The 18,259-nt window shown below is 35.3% G+C and overlaps 1 protein-coding gene across 3 annotated transcripts in view; it reads left to right on the top strand.

Moving 5' to 3' along the window:
* PLCL2 (phospholipase C like 2) overlaps positions 1-18,259 on the top strand; it is a 100,006-nt gene that overhangs the window by 64,843 nt on the left and 16,904 nt on the right. For 2 of the 3 annotated variants that reach the window (XM_083825113.1, XM_083825114.1), the window contains one exon: positions 13,781-13,856. In XM_083825113.1, coding sequence (XP_083681239.1) covers positions 13,781-13,856 — 76 coding nt within the window. Of the gene's footprint in view, positions 1-2,585; positions 2,675-13,780; positions 13,857-18,259 lie in introns of all 3 variants that reach the window. The other variant, XR_014580088.1, reaches the window with a different exon arrangement.

Here is an 18,259-nt window from a genome sequence, read left to right as displayed (position 1 = left end):
AGAACTGATACATCAAGAAATAATAAATTGTATCTACCTAGTATTAATTTGAAGTATGGAAAAAAAAATCCATTAAGCCGATGAGTGTGATTTGAAATGTCCTCCTTATCTCCACCTAAGTAGTCTAGCACAGACTAATTAAGTTTTTATTTATTTATTTATTTAGTAATTGATATAATTTGATACATCATCTGACAATAAGGAAATGTTTCTAGGATAATTTTTGCATTATTTTTATGTGTTAAAATGAGAAACCTCTCCTGGCAGGATCAAGGCTCATTTAAAGGATCATTTAAAAAACTGTCCTTGTTATTTAAATGGGGGTGGGGGGGAGAGGAACCAGTAACTCAGTTCCATATATATATATTTAAACTGTTTTTAAAAGTACTTCTAGAATAAAGCTATACCAGAGTCTAAGAAGTACTCACTGATAATTAACAATTTAGGTAGAGCTTCTGTAGCTCAATGATGATGTAAATACAACAGACTTTGGTTTGAGTGGCAGCACAGTTACAAGAAGATAGTGGTATATCCTCTTAGTGGTAGCTTATAGGATATCACTATAATTAGGATGGAAAAAGGCGTGATGGTTGGGATTACGCATATAACACGTACTTAATGAAGTTCTGTTTTGCTGATGGAAGCATCTCTACCCACAGTTTGTTCTAATGCAGCTGCTTGTTAGTTATTAAGCTATTCCAAGTATTTAAAATATTTTTATAAATCTGGATTTTTTTTGTTTGAATGATGTTTAGATAGAGGTGACTCATATCTCCAGAAAGCTTCACAATGCAAATTTGTTTTTTTTTCTTTGTCTCTCACATTGCTTTTTTTCCCTTCATGCTATAGTCTGCACAGATTTGCATATATGTGGCTTTAGAAATCTATACTTCATTTTCATATATTAAAATAGTAGAATATTTATATAATAGCATGTTCAAAGCATTTTTCCATCTCCATTTCCGTAAATGGTAAAGACTCCATTTCATAAAAAGAGTATGATGTTACTTCTAACTTCTAGCTCTAAATAATATTGAAGATTAATCAAAATTATGATTATTTTAATCCAGTAAAGCTTACAGATGAAAATAATGAGATGCATTTCAATTTGTGAAACTTGGTCTGACAAATTGGACACAAGGTTTTAAGCAATTAAAATCAGTAGAAAATGACTACTGGAAAATGTAGTGAGCTATGGGAGCCATACTGATAGCTCTTGTTTCTGAAAACTCGTGGGGAAACAGTGGGAGACAACTACATCATCCTTTCCTCAAGAGAAGAAGATATGTGAAGCTATTTAGCTCAGATTTTGAAATTTGCTGTGGTGGCAGATGTTTAGAGTCCAATACTATCTTAGTGTTCTTTTTGTGTGTAAATTGTTTTGTGTTGTAAATTGTAGTTTGTGTAAATTGTGTTGGTTTTGGTGTAAATTAATATAGTAAACCCTCAAAAGGACACACTTTATCTGTCATTTATGAAACTCAATTGTTGGTTTTGGTTTGGGGATTTTTTTGACTCTGTTGATGAACAGGTGCGTGTAAAATTCAGCTTAATAATGAGAAGTCTTAATCCAGCATTAAGAAGGGGTAGATGTACTATCAAAGTAATGATTACATACTTTTGCTTTTGCTGGTTTAGGCTTCAGTATAGATGAAAATTATATTTCAGCAATGTTCTTCCAGTGTGTCAGCATGCTAAGTATGAAATTATGTTGATAACAGAGATTGGGTTAAATATTTATTAAATAAACACAGGTTAATACCATAAATGCATAGGTTGTCATTACCTTGCATGAATTTTGAATGTGGCAACTGTAATATTTTCAATGTAATTCTGCTTCAGGGTCAGAATATTTGGGGCAAATGAAGGAATCCTTACTTGTCAGAAATACTCTCCTCTTTATAAAATTATAATAGAAAAAGAAAGCAATATTCAGCCAAGATTTTTAATTATTCAGAAGAATTTGTTTATGTTGAGAGTGATTCTAGGGCTCATCTTTGCTCTGTAAAGTGAGAAAAGAAATCAGACTTTTACAGTGAGACAGTCAGTTGCATTGAAATAATTACACAAGAGTGCAGTACTACAGGGGCATGTGCTCAGGAGAGAATATCTTCAGTTTAACACAGATACTTATAATTTTTAAGGAAACGGTGAGACAGATGATAAATGAATTAGCATATCACTAAATACGTTTTTTTATATATGTAAACAAATAGCACATAATACTTCAGTTGTCAGCATTCACTACTACATTAATGGAGGAGCTATAAATGATAAATGCTAGTACTATTTGTAGGTTAAAATACTGTCTCTTTGAGCTTAATGAGTAGTTTCACATCAGCGTTATTAAGACCAGAATTTCACCAAGCAAATAGGAGGATCTTCTGCTTTTATCCATGTTGTGAGAGTTGGGGTGTCTTTTAAGAAGAATGAAAAACAAATATAACTAGGAAGTTTTGAGAAAGACTGAAACTTAAGTTGCATATTTTTCTCTAGCGACACCATGCTCCTGAGTATTTTTACACCCTAACTTCTTTTCACTGTTTAACAATGTTTTATTTTTCCCTTTCGTTCATGAACTTCAGCTTCCTTTATGTGATACTTCAGCATGCACTCTGTTGGTGTCATCACACCCATCACTGATCAGTGCTGCAGACTGAAGCTTGGAGTTAAGGCAAGTGCCTCTTCCACACCACTGCATGTTTTTTTATGTCTTATGACCTTTAAGATAAACCGTAAGTAAACCTTAAAAAATTATACTATGGCAAGAGAAAAAAAAATATTTATCTTGTCCTAAGTCTGCAGCATTATTCAGTGATGAGTGTAATAGCACTGCAAAGATACAGTAGAGGATCATACAAAGGAAGCCAGATACTATTGAGAATTTGACTGTCTCTGTCTGTCCTTAGTGAAGGATGAAGTGTCCCACCTGAAGAAGACGAGGTTTTCTGAACTTTTTGGGCGAGGGTGTTTGCAAGCATAAGGGGAAAGCTAACATAGAAAACGCAGAGAACCGTACTTGCGTGAAAGAAGATAAAGTAGTGCTGCTACAATAATTAGGATTGTTATTAAATCCTAATCAGATAGTGCTGCTAGGTTCATTTTTTCACAGTTCCTTTTTTCTTTATAACACTGAGGTTATGTTGTAATTCAAAATGTATTCAGATGATAGTATAGGAGCTCTTTATTTGTTTCAAATAAAATGAATCACTTTTGTAAATGCAGCCTAGGGACAAGATCAAAAGCATGGCTATGTTTATTGATGGTGGGAGTTGTGAGATGATGAAAATGAGGGATAATAAAATGCATTAAAGCCTGTAAACCAGAATACAGAATCTGATTTGTGGTTAGTAATTCTACAGTAAGCTTACATCGGGTTACCTGATTGTTGGGTCATTTCAACTACTCACTCAAGTTATACAGCTGATTGCATATGCAATCATGTTGAAGTTAACTTCATGTTATGCAGTTGCAAATTTGGCCAATGATATAAATTAAATATGGTAGCCTATATTTTGAGCTTGAACGTGTCCATCCTGTTGGAAAGTAGATACTTTGATACTGCACGTAGAAGAATTATAGACTGGACCAGCACTAGCAGGGTTATTAAAAAAAAAATCTAAAAAGACTTATTATCAAGGTTTTGGTAAACTGTTAATAGTCCTCTCATATTTTGGCAGCTGCTCAATATCCTAAATGTTCTTTGCCTTTAAACCTCATCTTGATATCTACACAGATGAATTGTGGGGGTTGCTTCTGTATCAGACGTATTGGATTGAAGTTCATAATTCTGACAGAAACAAAAAATACATCCATCTTTCATGGAATGTGATTTTTTCAAGGAATAATTAGCAGATCTGTTTTGAGTTATGCTTAGCTCATAAAATCTGTATTACCTTGTTGCTGATGTAGGTTGTTGGTTATGGTTACTTTCCAAATAACATGAGAAATCTCAGTCATTCTTCTGTGGTTATTGAACTGTATTTTGAGAGAACATGTAGGTGAAGACTTTTCCACTTCATCTCAGTTTACTAATGTTCCAGACTTAATTAGTTGAGAAGCCTTTGTTCCGCAAATTACCCTTTGTAGTTGCAAACTTCTGTGCTAACAAAAGAAATACTAAGTCCAGTGCTGCTAATTACCAGTTTGTCTCCTAAGACATAATGAGTGAATAGATTGCTTTAGCTCTTGCATAACTTTGTTTTGATCTAAATATTAGATTTTTTTATTGTTGCAGAGAATTCTGAGTTCAAGATCGTCACCAATGTACTGTAATCAAATTCAGTCTTTGGATCTGGTGTGCTTTTAAATCACGTGATAGCATCTGACCTCTGTCTGCTTTGTGCACCTAAAGAAAATATTTTTCCATCTGGCACCTTTTCTGAGGAGTAAGCAACTGGCACAGACTGTGAAAGCTGTGCTTTCCCTAGCTGATTTAGAATGTTATTCTTGACTCAATTTATTCTGGAGTCCATTTCCATGGGCATTCCACATTACAAGGAATCCTCCAAAGAGTTGAAGTTGCGTGCAAATGAGGAAGATAGGATAGATATTTAACTGTACCGTGGTTAAATATAAAAACATAAGAGAGTGACTGTAAAGAATTTCATAAACAATATGCACAGACTTAAAAATAACAATAAATTATTTTCTGAAAGTACTGGGAACAGGAAGCCCATCAAAGAGTGTGTATGACCCCTAGTTGATCAAAGTATAAAAGAAAGCTTCAGGAAAGAAATAAAACCATAAAACTAAATTATTTTTTGCATCCATGTACCTAGGGAGATTAAAGGTTCACATGAAACATTGCTTTATGAAGGAATCATTGGAAAATTCATCTCTAACTGAATTGCTGGTAGAAGAAATTACAAAGGAAACACAAAATGACTGAGAAAAAAAATACTAGAAAGAGGTGGTATTCATTCAAAGGTTCTCAAGGACTGATATATCCAAACTGCTAATCGTTGTGTGTATCCTCACACTTAAAACTGACTATCAAAGTTGTTAGTGTGGTGCCAGTGTTTTAAAATATTTCCAGGGGAAATCAAGAACTTACAGATCAGACAGCCTGTCATCTGTACTGTGAAAGTGGGTAGAAACTGTTTTGAAGAAGAGAATTAGTGGAAATATGGAAAAACATGTTGTATTGGTGAACAGTCAGTACAGCTTTTATAAAGTGAATGGCCCATTAATCTCTTGTAGCTCTTTGAAGTCAAGAAGCATGTAGACAAGGGAGCTTAGTCTGTTTGGGTTTTCCAAAAGCATTTGACAAAGTGCCTTTTCAAAAGCTCGTATTGAAATGAAGTTATTATTAAATTTTTTTAGCCTCTTAAAATTCTTAGTTCTTCCCTGAAAGCAAGAGTAAATGTTGAACTTAACCAACAGGAAAATAACTGTTAAGACAGTTATTTATATTGATGGGGTATATTTTTCCAGTAAATGGGTTGTAGCTTGTAGGTATATCTGCAAGAACTTTGATCTACCTGGCATAGCTAAATACTCTTGAAGATGTGTGTCTTCATGATGTCCGGAGAACTATCTTTATTTAGGTCATAAATGGATACAGTACATGTGAAGAGATCTAAGGGCAAACACAAATAATTCATTGCAATTTAATACTGCAAATAGCCTAGGTGATGTTTTTTGGCATGCTTAATAGTTGCAGATTCTGGTTTTTAAAATGAGTTTAAGTAGTTACTGTTTTTGTAATTGTTGGTCTGTCACAAGAACTATTGAAAAACAAAGTGTTGATGGAAAATACGATGAATAGCTTGGGGAGTTTCTTCAAAAAGAGCTATGTTGTTTATTACTAGTTTTTATTTTCCTGTTTTATAACAGGACAGTCATTCTAAACTACAAGTTGCAATTATGCTTCCAAAACCAGAGTTGCAGATGATAACCTCAGATTATGTTGGGCTTTTCAGTCCACAACGGCAGAAACAAATGTCTAATTTTGGATGTTCAGGATTCAGTGCCAAACGTTGTAAACTATGAGTTGTTCTGCATTGAATGAAAAGCTCTGATAATGACAACTTGATGCTTCTGGGAAGTCAAAGATTTCTTCATTTTTTGTTAAGAGCATGAACGATGAAGCTTTTTGTGTTCTCTCACTAATTCCGTTATGGCTAATGTCTGACTCACACTATTCATAAGAACATAAAATAATAGTACTACTTAAGAAAAAAGTTCATCTAGCTTACCATCCTGTCTCTAATGTAGTCCAAGAGCATGTTAGTGGAAGATCATAAAAATAGGCCAGATGAATAGCAACTTATCTTAAATGTACTCCAAATTTCCAATAGTAGTTTTTGTTTTCTTTCCCAAGAATTTTCCCAATAAATTCTTAATCTTCTGTTTGTCTTTCTGACCCCTTGTATGTTAAAAATGTGGTTATTTGAACTCTCACTGACGTTTTTAGTTTCAAAACAGTACTGCTTATTATTTTTTTCCCAAGGATGGTAATTTTCTGCTTCTTTGTACAGATATACACTATTTTCCATATATATGTATATGTATATATATACACGTATATATATATATATGCTTCCTTATTCTCCACTTCTTACATAGTGTTTTCATTCTATCAGCTTGTTTAAAAAAGATGAAAATATTTTGTTCTAACAGCCCAATCATCGGGAAAGCAAGGGGAAATGACTGTTGGATTTAAGAGTTAATGCCATTGCATGCACAGCTTCAAAGACAGCTGCTGGTTAGTTTATTTACTCTGTCTTCACTGTCTTCAGCCTAGTCTTTCTCAACCACTTTATTCATGAGAAATTAAGAGAGAATATACAGACTTTTTAATACATAATTTGTAGACTCTTGGTTCCTTTGGTAAATTTGATTGAACTGTGGCAAATCTAACTCATTTTGGGATGTTACAGAATTAAGAACAGATGATGGCCTGTTTTTTCTTGGGCTTACAAGAGTTAGTTTGGATAAATGGATTTCATCTTTTTTATGCTCCTGCATTGCATTATGGCATAATTGCAGCTTGCTTCTTTGCAAAGACAAAAAACCTGTTCCATGTATGTGTTTCCTAGAACATAAAACATCTCAGAAGGAGGTGAGAGAGGGAAGGAAGGCTGAAAAAGTGAAACTGTGAAGCTATTCCTGCATTTTGGCCACTTCAGTGGAAAACTTCCACTGTCAATTAGATGCAGCATTATGTGTATATATATTTACATGCCAGAGAGTTTAGGAAGAAGCATAATGCTCTGTAGATTGCCTCTGCATTCATCTCTGAGAAAGGCATGGTTTAAAGTCTAAAGGGAACCATAATAATTATAATGTGTGATACATATTATGGCTGAGGGAGGGGGTCTTTCCCCTCTACTCAGCACTGGTGAGTCTGCACCTGGAGTGCCGTGTCTGTCTGTGCTCCCCAGTGCAAGAGAGGCATGGACATGGTGGAGAGAGTCCAACAAAGGGCCACCAAGATGAAGAAGGTTCTGGAGCTTCCCTTGTGTGAGGAGAGGCTGAGAGAGCTGGGTCTGTTTAGAGAAGAGGAGGCTCGGGTGATCTATAAATTCTTGAAGGGAGGGTACAAAGAGGACAGAGCCAAGCTCTTTTCAGTGGTGCCCAGTGACAAGACAAGAGTCAATGGGCACAAACTGAAACAGGAGGAGGCGTCTGAACATCAGGAAACACTTTCTAACGTGCAGGTGACCAGCACTGGCACAGGATACCCAGAGAGGTTGTGGACTCTCCCTCCTTGGAGATACTCAGAAGCCATCTGGACATGGTCCTGGGCCTTGCTTGAGCAGGGGGGTTGGACCAAATGATGTTCAGAGGTCCCGTCCAACCTCAACCATTCTGTGATAAATTTCTTTTCTTGTATAGTTGGAGAATTAATTTCTGTTAGAGACAACATTTACTAAAAAGCTTACTGTTAGGAATTAGTTTTAGTTTGATGTGAGAAATCTTCACTTGCACAGAAGTAGCAGTTAGCAGTTTTGTTTTCTTACCTTGGTGCTTTGGACAGTATTTAGATAGTAAAAGATCAATTGTTCTTCATTATATAGCAGCTGTGGACTGTCTGGGCTAAAGCACACCTGATTTTTACTTATAATGAAGTTATTATTGATTTTTGTTCTTGTTTCTATCAGTTTACTGCCAGAAAGCTCAGTTCTAAAAATGTCTTTGATTGGAGATGTCAACTTTACTAAAATCCTTATTTGCATAGAGTCATTGATGATGGAAGGCACCTGTGGAAATTGTCTGTTCCATTCCCCCTTGGTCAAAGCAGGGGCAGCTAGAGCAGGTTACCCAGGACTATGACCATCTATCTGGGTGTTGAATATCACCCAGGATGAAGACTCCACAGACTCTCTGGACAACCTGTTCCAGTATATGACTGCGCAAGATCCCTGTGAGCTTTCTCTGCTCCATGTTGAAGAGTCCCAGCCTCTCCTCATATGAAAGATGCCACAGTCTGCTTAAGGAACTGTCCCTGTGGCCCTGCATTGAATTTGCTCCAGTGAGTCCCTATCTTTCTTGTACTGGAGAGCCCCAAGCTGCACTAAGCACTCCAGATGTGGCCTCACCAGTGAGGAGCGGAGGGGAGATCACTTCCCTCCTCTGTCTTCTGGTGATGTACTTCTTCAGTGTGTTCACCTTGTTGTCCACTGGGGCCCCCAGGTTCTTGTCTGGAAAGCTGCTTTCCAGCCTGCCAGCCCCCGGCCTGTACTGGTGCAAGCACGCAGTCATTGCTCTCCAGGGGCAGGACTTTGCACTTCCCTTTGGTGAACTTTGTGGGGTTCCTGGCAGCCCCTTTATCCAGCCTGTCAAAATCCCTCCGAGTAGCAGCACAACCACGTGCTGTAGCCACCCTCCTCCCAGCCTCGTATCTTCTGTCAGCTTGCTGAAGGTGTGCTGTGCCCGGTCATCCAGGTGATAAATGAGGATGTTAAACACTGTTAGCTCCGGTATCACCCCTGCGGTATGCCACCAGGGACTGAATTGGACGTGAGGACCCTTTACTCTTGAAAGCTGAGCAGCACTGTCAGGTAGCTGTCAGGTTTTTATCACTGGTCGTTAACGTCTGAATTGAGCTCAGTAATGTGAACAGGAGTATCCAGCTTACTAGGAATCTGCTACTATTGTGTGTGCTGGTGTTGAGTAAAAGTTGGACATTTCAGAATGCTTTCCGTCCCCTCACTGTTAGAACAATTCATTTGTGTTCTGAAGTTTAAAATGAGTTCAGAATCTGATTTTCCAGTACATTTCCTTCCTATTGCTCTAACAGCATTCTTTCCCAGCTGAAAATCAAAAGCAGTATATATAGTTCAAAATGACTTTATGCAACTTCAGAGTAAGCTGATCACAGCAGGTGACACTCCTTTCAGGACTAAGAACAATTCTTTTGCTTGTTCCAGTGCCACAACAAAAATGCATTCTGATGCATCGATATTGAATACTGGGCTGCTTAGGTGGAATTTATACATATATTTAATTAGGGCTCACCATATTTTGTTCAAGTTCCCAGTACATACAACAGCACCAGTTTGGCCACTGAACACTACTGTTTCCGGGAATGTATTTTGTAGTTTTAGAGGTATATCTTAATATGTTGAGATCTGAGAAGAAGGGAGAATATGAGCAGCATTTTGTGGAGATAACTGTTTTATTAAATATTTGGTTTATACCTATTTTAAGTATGATTTCAGTTTTACTGTTGGTGTAATGATCTAACAGTATTGTTAACACATGCTCTTCACAGATTTTGAAACGTGTAGTGCGCTTTAATTGCTAAAAATAAAATTCATCCTTGGTGTTGCAGTTCTGTCAGTGAATATGTACTGTCTCACTGAGTTTCATCAGTCAAACATTTCTTATCGTTGGCTGGATTCTTTTAAAATGTAGCTGATATATCTCTTGGTATGCTACCAAACATTTCCTCATCCAGAAGAATTAATAAATCCTGTGGTGTTTATTTATTTATTTAAAAAAAAAAAAAAAGATTTCTGTCGCAAGATCTGTATGCTTTTTGGAATATGGTGGTTAAAATATTTAGGGTTCAGTTCAACCTACATCTTTCCCATAAACTGGGGCAATAAATAGGATGTTCCATCTTCTACCAGAAGAGCTATCTTCATCAGCCTAGTAATAATAGATCTTCACTTCTTGTTCAAATTCAGCTGAAAGTAGATGAATAGTTTCAAATAATATTGATAGAATGTGTGTGTACATCCATGTGAGCACTCATATTCATGCATACAGTGTTAGTTCATAGTCCTTACCTCTTCAGTAAAACAGCAAGACAGAGCTAACAAAGCTGTGCAACATAAAAAATAAGCCTAAAGAATAATCTGGACCTGATTTTGTTGTTGTTGTTTGTTCAGTTTTTCTATGACTGTCTCTTCTAATTATATATTCTGTTTTGCTGAGAAGATAGATATGTTCTGAAGTATATGATTTTTTTTTTCATTTGGTTTGGGAAGACAGTCTTATAAGTGGTGAATCGTACCAATATTAGTGATACAGTTCTGTTAGTTTCAAGCAAATAATTGTTTTTAATTTCTAACCATTGTCAGCATGTTTTTAAATACAAGGACAATATACAGTAATAAAGGTGTCTAATACTCACTGAGAACTTGACAAATTTTTAGTGGTTATTTCTAAAACTGTAAATACATAATGGAAATATTTTTGTACATCTTTATTGCCATTCATTCGTTAGTTAGAATACTAACAGTTTTTCTGGTAAGTAGGTGAAGTGGTTGCATGATTTATAGCAAGCAGAGTTCGAGGAATAGATCGAACTGTTAGCCTGGGCTTTACAAAACTCAATGACTTCAAGGCTTACCATTCAAGGTGTACCATTCTGTCTTTCCCATTTTGTGTTGCCCAGAAAAATAAACATATACAAAATTACAAAAGCAACATATAATTTCCTTTGACATCAACAAAATTGGGGTGTAGCATGATATTGATTGAATGGTAGTGGAAATCAACCCTTGAATTTTTGTTAGCTCAGTCAATTTTGCTTAGCAGTGCTGTTAATCTTAAATACAACTTTATATGTATTTTAAAGGAGACCAGAGTTAAACGACGTAACTTGTACTGGTATTGATAGTATCAAAATTCATATTAGAATAATTTTTCACATTAAATGCACTTTTTTTTTTTAATTGGCAAAAGGAACATTGATTTTGATCTAAGTATTAAGGCCTACCAACTTCCCATACTAAAACTGTGAAATATTAAAACAGCAAATTATTATCTTTTCTTTGATATTAACCTTACCATGATGAAAGAGCACTCATACAGTGATTTGTTTCATTTCTATGTTTCTGCAAAACTAGTACAACCTCCCTACTTTGTCAATACAGAAACTAAAGAAAAGAAACACCATGATGTAAGCATTTTTATTCATCTTTGAATTCTCTTATTTCTAAAAATCAGTTCAGTGCCCCAGAGCAGAAGAGAAAGTTTTTTAATCTGCTGCTGCTTCCACTATTTCTGAATTATCTGATCTTTATGTGGAACGTATTATATAAAGGAAGTGGGGACATAGAAATTATATTATTATACACAGGGGGTCAGTAACAAAGAATAGACTAACTTAGTGCAGTCACAATATTTTGCACAGTCCCTCCATAACAATTATGCCATGAATAGGCAGCACAACTGGTCTGTTACGAACTCCAGTTAAAAGTGTTCTCAGGTGAAAAGATTCTTATTAAGAGAAAAATCCCATTGTAGTCCTTATTACCTTGTATTTTCATCCTGACTAAGCAAGAGTGATACATGCTCAGCATTTCATTTTTCAAGGTGATTTTCAAAGCAGCAAAAGTTCAGTGTAGAGTGCTTTACAATATTCTTTAAGCTAGTTAGTGAAATAACATTATTGGTTATTGGAAGAATATTTGCAGATGAAGTGAACTGTGTTTTGGTTCTCTTCATTTAAGTGCACTACAGAAGGAAATGTTTCTTGATATACATGTTGAACCAGGCAAAATCCTTCCCTTTCAAGCAAATTTATGATTGGTTGATTTCAATTTCTGAGTACTCTTTGAAGGAACTAATAGCAATGAAACACAGTGAAACCCAGCTTTCTTCCTGACAAATGAGGAATAGTTGGTTTGCAGTGCTCTCTATAGAAGGCTGCCTGGGTAAAATATTCTCTTATTTAAAGCATGCATCTCTGTATAATAGTTTTCTTCATTACACCTAATTGGTAATTAGCATAATTCTATTTAAAGTCCATTTTTGCCTGAGTGAACATAGATATTTATATTCAAAGAACAATCCAGTTAAAAATTGGAAAGCCAAAGTATTTCACTTGCAGCTTAGCAACCTGATCAAGTTACTATTTTTCCTCATTTATTGTTATAATTTGCATTTCTTTTTTTTTTTTTTAAAGAATTAATATTACTCAGGAAGTCAGGATAAATATACTTTGAAATTAAATACAGGTTAATCAGGATGTGAAGTTTAAAAGTAAAATTTATCTAGTAAAATGACCTCCACATACTCAAAAATGCTGGTTCATATGTTGTTTATATCTACCATAAACATGAAATTTTGGGTTTTGCATCATTTTCTTTATTCTGTCATTTTAAACAAACTACCATTGTAGAAACAGACCTAGTATTACTTTTAAATACTTTATCATTTACTTAAACCAGATTTTTGTGTAGCTGTAAATAATAGAAGTCTGTAGTGTAGCTTACATCCATGCAGGTATTTTCCTTCCTCACTTGCTTGCACACTTGATGTGATCCAGAATCTGAGGCTCACTTACCTACTTCTCCAAATTAATTTATGTCTCACTTTGAACAATGTTCAGAAGAACAGTCTCAATGTCACCCAGCTGGAGAAGAAGGCTCCTTCTAATAGGTAAGAGGAAGGACTACCATAGTCCTGCCTCTTAGTGCAGTATATCTCTGAGGAAAAGTTTTATTTTTTATTTTGTTATTTTTTATTTTTTTTATTTTTCTAACATGGAAAATTCCTGCTCATAAAACAATTGTTGTTTCTTAATGAAAAGAAAGTTCCACATAACAGCATGTCAAACTTGCCCAATGTTTTGGTGAAGAGAAATCTGTCTGCTGAATTGGATACCAGAGAGGTTAGTGGGTAAGGGGTGAAGGAAAGCCCGTCCTTCTGAATTCATACCCTAGGCTGAAAATCTGCACAGTTCCTTCTTAATCAGTGTGCTTTCAGCTGAGTTTCCGTGGAAGGCTTTTTCTTTAGAAAGATCAAGTAAAGGAATCATTTATTTTCCTTACCTTCCAGTACTTGCCTAGGGTGATTCGTTCTCCTCCTTAGAGCGTTATCTCATACATACGCACAGGTCAAGCCACAGAAAGGGAAAATATAGAGGAACAAATCTGGAGAAGCATGGCATGATACGTAGGAAAAAGGAAGTACTGGGTGGTGAGCAATCGTCATCCTGAATGCCCGAGTGAGTAAGGAGGAGGAAACTTGCATCTAGGCAGTCTCTCCCAAGCCAACCAAAGCAAATTACCTGCTAAATAGTTATATGTTTTCCACTTGTTTTGATAGGCAATGAATTATGAAGTAGGCATTTTACTTTAATGTTCATAGATCCCAATCCCCCCAAATGGTGGGTTTTATGTCTTTATGCCAGATTTGGAGCATTTCTCTGCCTGGTCATGACCTCCTAGTCATTAAAAAGAATGTATTCATTATGTTAACAACAAATATTAGATCATTGATTTGGATTCAAACTAAAGCATATTTTGCAGATTTAAAATTGCCAGTAAAAATAATTTTACTGATTTTTTTATATTTTAATTTATTTTCTCTACAGATGATTCAGACCATCAGGACTCTAGTTGAAAATACAGATAGCTTGTATGAGAAGATAGTACAATGTCAGAAAGCAGGTAAGTGTAAGCTGTCTTTTAAAAATACTATGAAGAACTTAAGATATTTTTCTTTATTTCCTGTAACTTTCAACTGAGTTTATTTATTCAACCACAGCAAATACATATATGTATATATATTAGTTTAGGCATGTACAATAACAGTGAAAAGGATATTTCAAATCATAGAAATCAAAGGTCTATAGAATTGCAACTCAGCTTTGGAAGTAATGAACATTTCGTATATGGACAGTAGCTTGTCAATATGTTCATTTCCACAAATGCAAACACAGGATTACAGGAAAGAAAATCATCTTCCTTCAGTGAAGGCTTTTAACAATTTACTTATATCTATTCCTCTACTATGTGAGAACTTTTTTTTTCCTGGAAGCTTAATGTCTTCAAGAGCCTTGTTGAATTGTCTTGCCTCCTGAAAATTACATAATGATAATAAGCTCAGATATTTTGTCCCAGAGCTTCTCTAGATCTGGTAGGTGGATACCCTTGGCTTCTGCATATTTGCTAGTTACCATTTTATCTGTTCAGAATAAAACTGGTTATGCAGACAATTACATGTATCTTCTCTGGCAGTCTTTTCAAAGCCCATGGATGCAGAAAGTCTTTTTTTAAAGCTTTGTTATGATCTACTGGTCCCACACATTCTCTGGAGGTTTTCCTGTTTCTCATACATTTGAAACAGATGGCGTAGCTCTTAGTCCTTCCACAAATTGCTTCTTTTCACCTGATATGTTGTAATGGTTTTCGCATTTGGACACAAATTTGAGTTTTGAAGGCTGCTTCCTTACTTTGAATAGCATTTCTGACCACACTGTTTAATTATGCTGGTTTTCTTTTGATCTTTCTCATTTATTTTTTAAACAATGTCATGCATTTGCTCAGAGTAATGGTGCATCTCATGTTGCATCAGAAACAGGAAGCCTGTCAGAGAATCAAAGTCTCTGTAACCATCCATGTTGTTGGTGAATCAAACAGGGGGCAAAAGCTTTTTATATACAAATATATTTTTATCTAGCTGATATTTAGCAGCTCCCATCATCTTCCATGTTTTTCTTCATTTTTTTATCCCCTTCTCTGATGTCTTATAAATTTCACTCTCTTTCCTTCAATCAATTCTCCTGAGAAGAAAAAAAGAATGCTGTCCTATCTTCACATTTCTTTGCAAATTCTTTTCTGTTAGCAGGTGCTCAGATCAGCAGCAGGAAGGTTACCTGCTCTGAATTTCTGGATCTCCACTTTATGCACAGCATACATTCGTTAGACACTGTGAAATTTAGTCAAACCATAGAACTCTCAAAATACTTGAAAAATTTAATTTGTCCTGTTTACTTCGAGCAAACAAAAATAATCATAAAGAACTTGAGTGACAAAAATATTATTTCACATATCTTGTTGATAGATGCAAATATTTATCTGAAATTCCAAACCCAGAATATAACATGCTTGCATAAGGACATTGTCTTGTAGACGTGTACACCTCCTTCTTGAATCCTCTCCCATTTTTGTGGTGATAGTGTGCCATATTCTTTAGCTAAAACAGTGTCTCAGACAAATAACTTCCCTTGGTGAGAGGCAATTGTCTATTTTCCTCATATTTTTAGAATTGCTACCTTTAGAAAAGATTGTTGGCAACTTGCTCAGACAGATTCCAGTAAACTTGCACTGGTCTGATTTTCCCGTGTCTTGCAACCTTATTAGACACAAAGTGCAGTTGGGTCAAAGAATCCTTTGTTTAAGAAGGCTAAAGACTTAAACCCATGTTAAATAGTGAAGAGAGATTTTGATCTCATTTAAATGAGAAACCTACAGCACAATGATATAAGCCTAAGTATGGATTATGTAATAGATCCTGCTATTTAGGGCAGCTTCAGCCATGCAGCATCAAGGTACTTTTTAAGATGAATGAGCAGAATTGAGTTACCTTATAATATCAATGATTTTTCAAAGATTTTCTTAAGACTAATCGATCTCATGATCTCAGTAGATGCTACTCTAATTAATTCTGAGTAAAGGATTATGCATTTTCCAATGTAGTTTGAGATAAAGGAAAAGTAAAACTACGCCCTTGTCAGTTTTGTTTGTTTTGTGCTGTGGCTCAAAGAGTGAAAAAGCTACAAAAATAAGAAAAACTGATAAGTTGCCAATAAGCAGTAAAATTTTGTTGTCATTAGCAGGTTTGTAAGAAGAATCTGTCAAATACAAGGTGGATTTGCTCTATTAAATCGTTCTCTAGCTTAAATTTAATGATAAGTTTTTGGGCCTCCTTTAAATTTCAGAACTAATTTTAAAATAACTGTACCTTTATTTCTTACTTAAGTTGATAACCTGTTGAATAAGCAAAGATATGATTCTTCCTATGGCTCTTCTCTTTTCAGAATTTCAGGTTCTTTGCAGTTAATATTGTCTATGAAAATTAAAATGTTTAGTAAACTTCTGTTCTCTCGTTTCTTAAAAATTAAACCATATCAAAAATATTTTCTGGTTTCTTCATATCTGCATATTAACTTCATCTCAACAAATTCTGTTCTTAAATAATTATTGAAAACATTTTAGCCAGACTAACTAATGAAAAGATACTGGAAAACAATATTGTGTTGGTTCCCCCGTCCTCATTCTTCAACAGAATGAGAATAAGAAATAATTAGAAAGTAATAAGAAAGTATCAGAATTACTTTAAATTAATGGCAGCACCGTTTATTTTGTTGCTATTAAGCCAGCTGAAGTTAGTGCAAGAAAATAGAGTGTAGGTGCTAAAAATGGAGTTAAAAGATAATCCAGTCTATCCCCTTAATCTGTTGCAAGACATAAAATGCTACTCTGTCTTCTCTGGAATAAAGAATTTGAATATCCAGGTCACCTTATCCCATCCCTGGCCTCCTTTGTACCCAATTCACATCATTCTTCCACTTCTCTTTTGAATCACTGGTTGTATTCTTTCACTTTAATTCAAATACTGTCTGAGCTAATTACTGGTTAAAAGAGAGAACTAAAGGTTAGGTATTCATTTTGGTGTTCAGCAGTGTCTCAGCAGGATGTGTGATATTCCAAGTATTCACTAAATGATCAGCATCAAATAATGAATGAGCACAGTTTGCTGGTGACAAAGAATTATTGAGTGTAATCAAAGCTAGATTTGACTGTGAGACAGTATAGGAGGATCTTGTGACACTGAAAGTTATAAAAACAGTCTGTGAAATGTAACATCGATAAGCTAAATTAACGTGCATAGGGAAAAAAAACAACTATCCTTGACCTACAAGAAGGACATGAAATTCTTGTATACAGTTCCAATGGTGTCAGTGTACTGCTAACGTCATGCATAAATACAAACTTATGCATGTGTGATCATTATGTGCTGATCATTTATATCTCCTTTTTTCTGTATGATTTTAGAGGTATAATCTTCCCTGTTCATCTGTACAGCCAGAACTCTTGTTCGGGGTTCTTACCTTCCGACATCTCAACACCACTATTCTTTTCTCTGTTTGACCATTTTAGTTTTACCTTACGTACATCATTTTCCTTGTGTCATTTTGATGATGTTTCTCTCTATGTTAGTGTCTCTACTATTTTCTTCTTGTACGTCAAGACTGAGCTGCTTTTATTTTTTTGTGTTTGCTCATTTAGTAGCAAGAGTTTCCATTGCCTGATAGATCGTAAGCCGTCATCTTGCTTTCTATTATGTTGTCCCACACGCTCACTGTAAACATCCACAAGGCTACTTCCTTTGAATTGGTTTTTAAAATTCTCCTACAAATATAGCTAGATTGACACATTCCCTCCTACTACCTTAGCAAAAATAGTTTTCATTGCTTCCTTGTACTCCCCCCTCTTTCTTTACCCATCTGTTCTCCTTTTTCCTTATGCTTTGATTCCAGGTTGTTGGAGCAGGGACCGTCTTATTTATTCCATCTGTACAGTAACAAAAACAGCAGGGACTTGCTTTATTAAATAATGAAAGTAGTAAAAGACAGAAAACGAGTACATGTTCTAATATGTACTCCAGTGCAGTCTATCAGCGATGTCAGAAACAGGATACAGTTTCAAGAACTTCCAGCCATTCTGGACGCTGTCAAAGATAAACATGGTGCACAATATCCATTGGGAAGAAGTTATGTCATGCTGCATGCAAAAAAGATTACAATAACGTCCATACAAGCACTGCAACTTCTTCTTGGAGTTGAAAACCAAAGTAATAAAATCAATATTGTTCTAATAGCTAAAACTCACCACTGTTAACTGCTAAACCCTTTCAGCAAAACTGCGTGTTTACAGAGCTGTTTCTTTCACTATTTGTTTTGATTATTTGCAGCCTAAATTGGGTTTAGACTTAGAGTCCACTGAAAAAAAGCATATGTGATGCAGAATAATGTTGTATGTTATATACAGATTAGGTAAACTACTTA

The sequence above is a fragment of the Anser anser genome, assembly GCF_964211835.1.
Source record: "Anser anser genome assembly, chromosome: 2".
In the NCBI taxonomy this organism is placed as follows: Eukaryota; Metazoa; Chordata; class Aves; order Anseriformes; family Anatidae; genus Anser; species Anser anser.
This window is presented reverse-complemented; position numbering and strand designations above follow the sequence as displayed.